At 40.0% G+C, this 12,587-nt stretch overlaps 1 protein-coding gene across 3 annotated transcripts in view; it reads left to right on the plus strand.

Moving 5' to 3' along the window:
• Positions 1 to 6,480: 6,480 nt before the first annotated feature.
• Positions 6,481 to 12,587, plus strand: part of ZCCHC7 (zinc finger CCHC-type containing 7) — a 260,183-nt gene continuing 254,076 nt past the window's right edge. For 2 of the 3 annotated variants that reach the window (XM_055427067.2, XM_088837982.1), the window contains exons 1-2: positions 6,481 to 6,616; positions 11,546 to 12,177. In XM_055427067.2, the coding sequence (XP_055283042.1) occupies positions 11,568 to 12,177 (610 nt within the window). In that variant the 5' untranslated portion in view covers positions 6,481 to 6,616; positions 11,546 to 11,567. Of the gene's footprint in view, positions 6,621 to 11,545; positions 12,178 to 12,587 lie in introns of all 3 variants that reach the window. The other variant, XM_055427066.2, reaches the window with a different exon arrangement.

The raw sequence follows: 12,587 nt of genomic DNA on the forward strand, positions 1-12,587 counted from the left end.
TATTATCATTTATATAGTTTGATTTATGGTATATATTTTTAAAATTTCATGATTTCATAAGGAAAAGCAGTCTCCAGGAAAAATTAAAAGCCATCGATATGAATGTCTAAATTTTCAAGAATGGTTTCATAGCCTGGATGAAAATTGTGTGCTCTCCCCGTCACCTTGCAATTTGAAGAACTGAAAAATCATGAATAATAAAAAAGGATGTTAAACTTTTCAACAAATCCAGATGGGTACCAATGTCATTGAGAATTCCTGAGAATCACCTTGATTGCTGCTTTAGACTAGGAGCCTGGATTAATATCGCTTCCCATTTGGACTTTAAATGACAGTTTCTATAATTACATTTAAAACTGTACTGACGTTGTCTATTATTTTTGGCAAATTAAAAACATCCAAACTTTAAAGGGTAACATTCAGTCATTTCACTTGCCAGTCTCTATTTCTGCTTTAACCTTTCAGAACTGGGTGCAGAAAAAAGAATGACGGACTGTGAACTGGAAGCTGGTGTTAACATTTTCACTGGGTACTTGCAAACTCTGTCTTCATTTTGGGTCCTAGATTTCCCTTCTGTAAAATGATGGAGCTGTTGTCCTAGATGTACCTTTCAGCCACTGTTCTAGATTTTCTTATTCTACAGTCACTGGATGAAGAGAAATTGTCAATGAAATGACAGGGCAGCCGTAAGAACTCAAGTTTCTTTTTTCAGGCTTGAAGGAGGCTTTTTTTTTTTTTTTTTTAAAAAAAAACACACTTTTTTTTTTTAATGTGGACCATTTTTAAAGTCTTTGTATAATTTGTTACAATATTGCTTCTGTTTTATGTTTTGGTTTTTCGGCTGAGAGGCATGCGGGATCTTAGCTCCCTGACCAGGGATCAAACCTGCATCCCCTGCATTGGAAGTCTTAACGACTGGACCACCAGGGAAGTCCCCCTTAAAGAAGGCTTAATCTTCTTTTCTAATCTTAGGGAGCAGGGAACTGGGTCCATTTGGGGATCATGTTGCTCATCACTCCTATTCTCCCTCATCTCCCAATCTCCCCATGTCATGCCACATTCTGGACAGTGGGAATCTGTCAGACTATCAGTCAAACAAGTCTCACATTGTTTCTCAGTGTGAGAGTCACACTTACCAGTTTTCTTTGCTTATCTTATTCCTTTGCCAGAAGATCCCCCTGCCTTCTCTATCTGGTAAACTCTTTTTCTTTTCAGTTTTACTTTTATATTTTGACATAATTTTAGACTTAAATATAAATTGCAAAATGAGTACAAAGAATTCTCTAATACCTTTTACCCAGAATCCCCAAATGTTAACTTTTTATCACATTTGTGTTATCCTTCTCCCGTCTCTCTTCCTTTCCTTTGCCTCCAACACAATTTTGTTTGGAACCACTTGAGAATCAGTTTCAGACATGATGTCCTTTTACTGCAAGTACTTCAGATTATACAGTCTAAAAAGACAAGGACATTCTCTTACACAGGGATTGCTGGATGGCTCACTGGTAAAGAAGCTGCCTACCAATGCAGGAAACATAAGAGATGAGCGTTTGATCCCTGGGTCAGGAAGATCTCCCAGAGGAGGAAATGGCAACCCACACCAGTATTCTTGCCAGGATAATCCCACAGGAGTCTGGGGGGCTATCGACCATGAGGTCACAACAAATCGAATGTGACTGAGCACACACATTCTCTTACATAACTATAGTACAAATATAAAGGACTGTGGGTCATAGGGGCCAAATCCAGAAAAAAAAAAAATCAGGAGAAGAAACAGTTACACAGCAGTGCCATCTAATCTAGCTTTATCTGGATTTTTCCAATTGTCCCAATAATATTCTTTATGGCCAAAGAAAGTCCCAGATCACACATTGAATTTATTATGTATCATGTCTCTTTTATTCTCCTTTAGTGCAGGATAGTTCTCTGTCATTGTTTTTATGACACTGACATTTTTGAAATGTTTGAAGGGTCAAGTATTTTGTAGAATGTCTCTCCATTTGTTTTTGTCTCACAGTTTCCTCATGATTATATTCAGCTTATGTGCTTTGGTAGGAGTACCACAGAAGTGATGTGTTCTTCCCAGTGAATTACATCCCTCTCTCTCTTTAAGTGAAAGCCCCTCTTTCTTCCCTTCCACTCCCACTCCCTTCTTCAGAAGTCAGTAATCACTGTTATAGATTGGCATCCATCCAGTATTTTCTCTAGGCATTTATATAAAGACATATCTACATATAGCCACACATAGATTCTTTATAAACTATAACAAAAATGAGTTCATAATATACCTACTGCTCTGCAATTTGTCTATTTCACTTAACTGTAAGTCTTGGAGATCTTTCTATATAAGTACATTCAGATTTGGCACATTCTTTTAAAAGCAGCATAATATACAAAAAAATAGTATAGCTATATCCTTGTTAATTTCATGCCCTAGGGATCAGTTGGTGAAGAGTCTGCCTGCAATGCAAGAGACCCGGGTTCAATCCCTGGGTTGGGAAGATCCCCTGGAGAAGGAAATGGCAAATCACTCCAGTATTCTTGCCTTGGAGAATCCCATGGACAGAGGAGCCTGTAGACCATGGCGTCACAAGAGTTGGACACGACTGAGCAACTAAACCTATCGATGAACATTTATGTTGTTTTCCTTTCTATCACAATCTTTCTACATATATTTAAGAACATAGTTCACAATTTTGATGGATCCTGTCAATTTAGTTCCCTTAAAAGGCTTTTCCAAATGGTATTTCTATCCACAGTGTATGAGGTCATTTGCATTTTTCTGATTATTAGTGATGCTGAACACCTCTGATTATAGTTCACAGCCTTTTGGATTTCTTCTGTGGATGGCCTGTTGGTATTGTTTGCAGTTAGAATGCTGGACTGTTGTTGTTTTACTAACCACTTACTTGGCCTGCTCCTCTGCAGAAGGAGGCTTCTTTACTTCCCCTAGGCAGCTAGCTGCTCCCTCCTTTGCTGTTTCATAACACTGTTCAAACTGCACCCAGGTCTTCACCTGGCAAACATTCCATGCTGAATCCACTCATTCCACAAGCGATCTCTGGGAACTTGCTATTTCTGGGTACTCTGCCTTGGGTTAAGTGCTGGGGAGACAGGAGCAGTTCATCACAATCTTCACCCTTGAGGAGTTTAGTTTTGAATGGCAGCTTTGGGTATAGAAAAGAACATAGGTTTTGGATTGACAACAAGACTTGTGTTTGAATCCCAGCTGTGCAATTTAGAGGAAGTCACATGACCTCACCAATTTCCTCACAATTTCCACACTAATGAAATGGGCTAACACTCCCTTACAATATAATTGAGAAACAATACACCTAAGTGGCTCACAAGGGCCTATTACACGGTAGACTTTCCGTGAATGGATAGCAATGGAAAGGCAACTGGTATAAGGTCAAAATGATTGATGAGTTTTCAGCAGTTCTAGGTACTAGAAGAAAATAAAGGAGGTAGTGCCTCTGTCTGCAATGGAAGGGTAAGGACAAGTCACTCACCCAGATCCTGCTCCCCTATATCCCTGACCTTGCCTGCCCTCTGCAACAGCTTTCTGCCATGTCCTGGTTACCCCAGTTTAGCTGCTCGCTGTTGATGGAGTACTACCACTACCCTAGGGAAAGCAGGTACTTCCTTTCTCAAATAAATGGATTCTTTAGAACATTCTCTGTAAGAAAGGCTCCAGGGTATTCATGCATGCTTCCACCTGTGATCTCAAGAGGTATGGACCAGAGACAGTGTGAGGTGGAAAGAGAAATACTATGTGTGGGGAGAGCCTCAGAGACCTGGATGACACATACAGCTCTGCCTCTGCCAGGTGACTCTAAGCAGGTTTCTTTCCTTGGTTTCAGTTTCCCCATCATAATAGGAGACTAATTCTCATGATTTCTAAGAGCCATCTAAATGAGATCTCACCATATAAAGGCAGGCTGTGTGTATATATACACTACTCTCCTTGGTTTGAAATCTCCACATCCCTGGGCTCCCTGCAGCTCTTCATATCATCTTAGTATCATGGAGCACTACACTGCATTCCATATATTTGGAGTCATGACACGGTTTCCCACTGAACCAATAGCTGGATCCATATCCATATTCCTTTAACACTATTACTGAATACTGTATGTCAAGCATTATGTTAGCTGGTGAAGATACAAAGACAAAACATCTATTTCTGTTTTCTGGGAGCCCATCCTCCAGTTAGGAGACAATTTTAAGAGAAACACAATTGCCTTGATGTAGGTTTCTCCAAAGTGTAGGGAAGCCCAGGGAAGGCATGTTTGTTCTCGTCTGAGTTGGAAGGTTTACCTGAAGACCCAGTGTTCAGCAGAGTAGGGTGGACTTTATAGGCTGTAGGGGTGCTCTCTGTAAAGGCAAAGGTAGAATAGAACATAGCAACTGCCCAGTTTTCAACTTGGCGGTGAAGAAGCGGGCAGATATCAGCTCATGAAGTGTTCTTCATGCTGTCCAAAGAACTCTAGGTTTTATGACATAACCTGCCAGGAGTGATTAAAGCATTTTTAAGCATCAGGTCATATGAACATACAAATCTTTGTTGAGTGCAGGAGTAATAGTGGGAGGACTGGGCACAGTAAATAGGAACATTTCTTAACATTTGTGGCCTTGGGCAAGTTACGTAGCCTCTGAATCTGTTTCCTTTTTTAAAACTCTCAACCTCAAATAGTTGTTAAAATTTTAAAGTTTATATGTAGTAAATTTATAGACGTAAGACTGACACTTGATAAAAACTCTGTATATTGTTTTTTAAAAGAGAACATTTTTTTTCCCCACACAAATATACATTACCTAACAATCTAGTAATTTCTGTGGCCTATTTCTTGGCCTGTTTCCTCCTCTGCAAAATCTGTGTGTGTGTGTGTGTGTGTGTGTGTGTGCGCGCACACATGCTCAGGCCAGTCCAACAGGTCACTCTGTCCATGGAATTTTCCAGGCAAAAGTACTGGAACAGAATGCCATTTCCTATTCCAGGGGATCTTCCCCACCCAGGGATTGAACCCCTGTCTCCTGCATCTCCTGCACTGGCAGGTGGATTCTTTACACTGCACCACCTGGGCTTCCTGTAAAATGGGTGGGTCCTCCAATTTTATTTTTTCACTGTATCCTGTCTTCCTTCCTAGCACTTACCATAATGTTAACTAACATTTCTAATTATTTTCCAGATCAAACTCTGACTATAATTAACTATTTGTATTCTGCTTCTCTGGTAGACTCTAGCTCTATGAGACCAGAGACTTTAAAAAAAAATTTTACTATTATATCCTCAATTGCTAACGTTGTCTGGCTCTTAACATATGTTCAACATCAGTTCAGTTCAGTCACCCAGTCCTGTCCGACTCTTTGCAGCCCCATGGACTGCAGCACACCAGGCTTCCCTGTCTATCACCAACTCCCGGAGCTTACTCAAACTCATGTACATTGAGTTGGTGATGCAATCCAACCATCTCATCCTCTGTCATCCCCTTCTCCTTCCGCCTTCAATCTTTCCCAGCATCAGGGTCTTTTCAAATGAGTCAGTTCTTTGCATCAGGTGGCCAAAGTATTGGAGTCTCACCAGCTTCAGCATCAGTCCTTCCAGTGAATATTCAGGGCTGATTTCCTTTAGGATTGATTCCTTTATATGTTCAAATAAATGTTTGCAAAACTAATCAATGTTAACATTATCTTTCAAGCCTGTTGTCAAGGCCCAACGAATTGATAAAGATGGACAGTGAGTTTATAATTAAAATAATTTGCGAGAAGAGGAACCCGAAGTCAGGGACTCCCAACACAATCTGTAGCTGCCTGAGGCTTCCGGAGGACCAGTATTGACTTCAATCTTTAGCAAGTGTGCAGTTCTTAAAGGTTCATAAAGAATTAAATCTGTTGTCTTCTATTATAGTATAAAAAAGAGCCAAAAGCGCCCCAATGTTAACTAAGTTCAACTTAGCCATGGAAGGGGCTTGCCTAAGATCACCTAGCTAAAGAGAGAAGGATCTAGAAGCCAGGCGCTCTCAAAGAGGCTTTTCCCTCGCTGGGGTTCCCCGGATCCGTCACCCAAAACTCCTGCTGTACCAGCCCTCGTCCAATACTTGGCTCTCGGGTACGCTCCCGCGACACGTGGCACAAGGAGGGTATCCCCTGAGATCTGGGAGAAGGCGGAGCCTGGTCTAAACCTCGCCCTGGAGCATCATGGGAGATGTAGTGTTTATCTCCAGCACGGCAAGAGCTAACTCTCCCCAGTTTGGCTCGGTAAGTAGCATAACACCTGTGCAGGTCATTCAAACATGCTATTCCCTAACACAGATTCAGCCTAGATACTTGTGAAAGAAGCCATGGAGAAGAAGCAGCAGAGCAAGAAAGGCAAACAAATACAAGACTATATGCGGGGAAGGCAAAGGGTTAATAGTTGTTACGCACGTCTACTGGAGGCGAGGAGTGGGCGGGGACAGAAGACGACTTCCAGGAGCTCTGTTTTCACCGGAAGTGCCTTCCCTCCTCGTGGGTCCGCGCGGACGCCGTTTCCTTACCTCATTTGTCTTCGCCCCTCCCCGTCCCTCTACGCGTTTTGGTTCCTGGTTGGTGCTTCCTGGTCGCAGCAGCGGCAGTGAGTATGTGTGACGGACCCCAAGGTGTTCATGGCCGGGGTGCCCCCTGCCCGCCCTCCGCCTCCCCGCTAGGCTGTGGAACTAGCGCGTCTCTTCGCCGGCCTCCGTGTCCGCGTTTTTCCCTCACCCGTGGCGGGGCTCGTCTCGTGGCCTCTCAGTCGAGCTCTACCCCACGCGACTCGCGGACCCGGTGTGGTATCCGCTTCTCTCTGCCGCTCCGAGGCCTGAGGCCGTGGTTCAGAAATGGCTGAGCGCCCATGGCCTTGGTGGGGAGTGGCGTTTCTGCCTACTTTACCTTCACAACCCCCAGAGATTCCTCTTTTAGGAAAGCCGGTCTGTCAGTTAAACGCGAAGAGAGGGCGGCTTTTGAGAACCGAGCAGTTCTGGACCAAGTCCAACCTCAGCTGTCAGAAGCAGCAGCTGCAGCTGTTGGGACAGAAAAATTTCGAGGATTGGGCCCTTTCCCGCGTGTGAAACAAGGAGACCTGCGCTGTGTTCGCTGCTGCCTTCCTTTTAACCTTCACATCCTGGGAGCCGGCAGTTAACTTAAACTGTAGGAGCTGCAGGTGTTGTGCGAAAACTGGCTGAGTGAGAGGCAGTAGGCCTGAGTTCCAGGGGTGGCTCCACCACCAACTCGGCGCTGGTGACTCTAAGATTCTTAGGAATCTTTTCTAGCGCGTATTTACCTTTATTTCAGATTACAGGATTGAATTAGGAGATCTTTTAGGCCCAATGAATAAATAAGCTTCTCAGGGCCTGTTTCTCTATGTATAAAATGAGAGCTTTCAATTTAATGACTTTCAGTTCTCTTCCCAAACTCTGTGTTTTAAATATTTAGGCTGTGTATATTTCAGACAGTATTGTGCTTTGAGGACAGTTCACTATGGCTGCTTTCAAGAGAATCTGAGTGGGGAATTAACCAAGGAAGAGTGGAAGTGAGGGTTGTAAAATAGCTTCAAAGATTAAGATACTGTACTGTAGCAAAAGGAAAAAGGCTGAGGGTGAAGGAAGTGTTGTGATAAAATTAGTTACCTTGTAAAGACTTTATGTCAGGAACAGCTGGACTTGTCTGAATAAATTGAGCATTATTTTTTCCTACCAACATCTTGTAGTCTGATTTTTTTGTGACCGTTGTTCCCTACATTTGGATTCTCTATCCCAGTTTGATTTACTTCCTAGTGAAAGTCTTATTTGAAGAGTGGAGAGAACATTTAACACTAGAGTCAGTAGTGTTTCAAATCTGTCACTGTTAGGATAGCTCACTAAAAGTAAGTCAGAAATTTTAAGTTGAAATTAAATATTAATCATGTTCTAATGAAAGCTAGGCTTAAAATCAAGATGTGAATTTCATCTAATTTCCTTGAGATGGATAACTGTCTCATCAAAAAGAAGCATAAACCAGAAGTTCTTTGAAAAGAAATAACAAGACTGAAGTGACCAGTTAGTAGACTGTAAGAGTAGAAATGTTGGTTTTAAAGATTGTATAGTAAAGTCTGAAAGCTTAAATAAGCTTTAAGTTGTCTAGTTTAAAAAATTTCAGTGAATGAATACTGCTCCTACTTTTGAATGGTGAGAGGCTTTGCAGTTATTCTCTTATGTAAGAGCCATCGTTTTTGGTTGTGGCATTGCTATTTATTATCTTTGAATACCAACTTGGGATGTTCTTGAATCGTAAACTGACAATGTATGTATGCTCTTGTTTCTAGTTAAAATGCCTCTCTCCTAGTTTTTAAACTCTACTGAGAAATAAAGTGGATATTTGTGAGATAAATTTAGGTGTTAAAACCAATGCATATATAGCTTCGAAGGAATTTTTTTTTAATCTTTATTTGAAGTTAATTTTTTAATGTTAGTGAACGTTTGGTTGAGAATCAGGGAAATGTGTTTCTTAACCAGGTAAATAACTGGATAGGCCTCTTTATTTCTTTGGACCTAAGTTTCCTTATATATAAATTGAGAAGATTGTATGAGATACTCTGAAAGGTCTCTTCCAGATTTAAAATTTTGTGACTCTCATAGGGACTTTGTTATCTAGTTAAGTATGCTTGAGAATTGTGTGCAATAATCAGAAAGCTGAGAAGTCCTTCTAAATTAAAAGTTAGAGACATATATTTTTTCATATTTGTCCTCTGAGTATACATAAAAAAAGAAAATTAATGCATTTGAGTGTAATTAAGGTAGTAACATAAACCAGCACAACCTCAGGCAAACCTTTACTTTGGCAAATAAAAGCTACGTAAATAGAAAAGCAGGTTATGCTGAGCACAGTTTTCAGTACAGAAGGTACAAAATCCTCTTAAAGGCCATAGGGGCTAAATTGTTAAATTCATTTTTCTACATTTCTGGGAAAGAGATAAACCCTTAGACCCAAGGAAGTCTGTTTTTATTTTATTTCTGTAGTTTATTTTTGGCATACATTCACAGGTGTGCCTATGGCTCTGTTCTTAATCCCTTTCCTTTGGGATGGCTCCAGAGTAGTACAAATTTGTAACTCTGTAATTTAGCTCTTTAATTTTTTCTGTGCTGCACTGGAATTATGTTTTATCTTAAGTCCACACTGGATCCTCAGGATGGATCCAGTGAGGATTTTGAAGGAAACATAATTCCTTTGACTTCTTTTAGAGTTAATTTACCTATTAAATAAAAAGGAAAGGATTCATCTTTTATTTGAATTCCTCTGAGGCTAACATTTCAATGTAAACTGATAGATACTGTGAACATTATCATTCAGACAGCCACATTCAGCTTGTATGACAACAGCATAGCAACCTGAAGGACAGTGCAAGAAGGGAACAGATATATTGTACCTTTTAGAAGGAAAAAAAAAGTCATAGAGTTGGATTCCCCCCAACTTTACTGAGATAAATTGACAAATAACATTGTGTATGTTTAAAGTGTACAACATAGTGGTTTGATGTATGTGTACATTGTGAAATGATTACTGCATTAAGGTTAATTAACAAGCACATCTGTCACCTCACATATTTGCCTTTTTTGTGTGTGATTAGAATGTGTAAGATTTACACTCTGATTAGACTTCAAATATGCCATATAGTATTGTTGACTCAGAACTTTTGATCATCTTCCCCCCCACCCATCTTTATTGAGATATAATTGATACACAACATTGTAAAGGTTTAAGGTGTACAGCAAAAGTTTGTTTGTTTCTGTAAAACAAGAAACTCCAGCATGGGTGTAGTACATTTTTGCCTCTTGTTCATTTGATTCTTGGAATCAGCAGGTTGTATCACCAAAAGTACCCTGACATTTTGGGCAGAGAGCTAAGAAAACAACTAGTCTTTTTAAATACTTTGTAGCTAAAAGCAGCGTAGAAAGGATACATTATCATTGTTAATTGTTCTCTAGACTGTCCATGATTTTTTAACAAAAAGGGTTTTTTTCCAGCACTTTCATTTTGATCAGTGTTCCATTAGTACCTAATCGAAACATCTGTGTAGATTTTTGGTTGATAATATGAGAATCTTTGGAATAGTTGGAGACAACTACAAAATTCATCTCACCATAATGTTCATATTTTAGACACATGTTAAGGGCTTCCCAGGTGGCTCAGTGGTAAACAATCTGCTTACCGTGCAGGAGACACAGGTTTGCTCCCTGGATTGGGAAGATCCCCTGCAGGAGGGCATGGCAACCAACTCCAGTCCACTTGCCTGGAAAATCCTGTGGGCAGAGGAACCTGGCAGGCTACAGTCCATGGGGCTGCAAAGAGTCAGACATGGCTGAGCACTAGCACCAGCACCTGGCACATATTAGATTTGTTAGAGCTCTAAAACAAGTTCCTGATGATATTATTCATATATTCACTCATTAGTCAGCAGCCATTGATAGAAACCTTGATAAATGCCAGTTACTCTGTGTGGCTTTGGGGATCTGTTGTTTAATAAAGTGCATATAGTTCCTGCCCTCCTGGGGTGTGTGCTCTGTGCTTGTGGGAAATTTACATTGTATTAGTAATTAGAAATGTGAATGTTTTGAAATGATATGGAAACCTTTAAAGGTGAGACAATTTAGCCTGGTGGGTCAAGGAAAGCTTCTCTGAGGAAGTATTAATAATATTTAAACTGAACTGAGAGATGAGCAGGATTTAACATACTTACAGTAGGAAAGTAAAGTGCTCCTAAAGCTGTTTTACCTCAATTTTAGGTCTTTGGTTAGTTTGTATTTCATACATATCTTTATAGGTAGCGCAGAAACAGACTAGGTTTATCATACATATTTTTTAAATTTTTAGCTGCACCGTGTGGCTTGTGGGGTCTTAGTTCCCCCACCAGGGATTGAACCTGAGCCTACGGTAGTGAAAGAGCTAAATCCTAACCACTGGATTGCCAGGGAACTCTATATTAGATATTTTTATGTGTTTTGATCAAAGATCAGGAAGCCATAGGATTAATTTTTTAATTGAGAATAAAAATATATACCAAGGCAGTAAATAAGATAATTATGTCCTTTGTAGATTTCAGTTATAATTGAAGTAATATTCCTGTGTGAGAATGTATACTTGAAAAGATGATGAATGGATGGAATAGTAGTGAGAATGACCTAAAATATTTTTGTGATAGCATTTTGGAAAAAAAAATGATGGGTGTCTGAAACAGTGGATCTCAGCCTGTTTTTTCTTTCTAACATACTTGTGAAATACGACATTTCCATTAATATTATAGAATTGTAACTCAGTTTTTAGTAGTAATTTTCATTTGGGAGGGATGGGCATTATTAGAGTGGGTCATGACAATTTAGAAAGCTTTGAGAAATGGTCCTACCCTAAGAGAAAAATCTTTTTTAATATGTCATTGAGAAAACTGATGACCTTCATAAAAGTTAGATCTAAGAGGTGGTATCGTTATGCACTAAACAGGCATGATCTGAGCTGTTAAAATATATTCTTTGTGTGACTTTCTTTTTTACAGCATCAAGGTTTACTGAGTTTTCATGATGTTTGGTGGTTATGAGACCATAGAAGCATATGAAGATGAACTTTATCGTGAAGAGTCATCTAGTGAACTGAGTGTTGATAGTGAGGTGGAATTTCAGCTCTACAGCCAAGTTCATTATGCCCAAGATCTTGATAATGTCATCAGGGAGGAAGAACATGAAGAGAGGAACTCTGGGAATTCTGAATCATTCAGTTGTAAACCAAATCAAAAGAATTTAATTGTCCTTTCAGATAGTGAGGTCATCCAACTGTCAGATGGGTCAGAGGTCATCACACTGTCTGATGAAGATAGTATTTATAGATGTGAAAGAAAGAATTTTAGAGTCCATGCAAAAGAAAAGACCCAAGGTTCTCCTGCTTCTCTTCATTCTAATGATTTAGGAGATAAGAAGTGCAAGAGGGATATTGAGAAGTCTAAACCTGGAGAGAGATCGGGTACAGTCCAGGAGGTCATGATTATAGAAGTCAGTTCAAGTGAAGAGGAAGAGAGCACCATTTCAGAAAGTGATAATGTGGAAAGCTGGATGCTGCTGGAATGTGAAGTTGATGATAAAGATGACGATATCCTTCTCAATCTTGTGGGATGTGAAAAGTCTGTTAATGAAGGTTAGTATCATATTGGCCATTTGAAAAGTAGTATATCATCTTTAATAAGGAAGACTGCTTTTCCTAGACAAAAGACCATTAGGGTCTGTTCCATTTAATTCCTCACCTTTTTATCTTTTTTTTTGGCTTATTTCTCATGAGACTTTCTTACCAATCTACTTTAATGGTGGTCTGTCTGAACATCAGAAAGAGTATGTCAGGATATCAAAGACATTCTTCTTCTGCTGTAAGCAAATTCATAACTGTTTCTTCCTGTTTGGCTAGAGCCAGTTCTGGACGTGCAATCTTAGTTCCCCTCTCTCTCTGCTTTGGTACCACAGGTGAGTACTCCATCCTCCTCTGACATTGGCCCTATGCTCTCATTGGCCAGCTCTGTTGGTTCTGCCTTTTCCTTAATGATTTGCTTTCTC

This window comes from Moschus berezovskii, chromosome 7, assembly GCF_049115385.1.
Source record: "Moschus berezovskii isolate FMDL1 chromosome 7, NW_MosBer_1.0, whole genome shotgun sequence".
NCBI classification, from domain to species: domain Eukaryota; kingdom Metazoa; phylum Chordata; class Mammalia; order Artiodactyla; family Moschidae; genus Moschus; species Moschus berezovskii.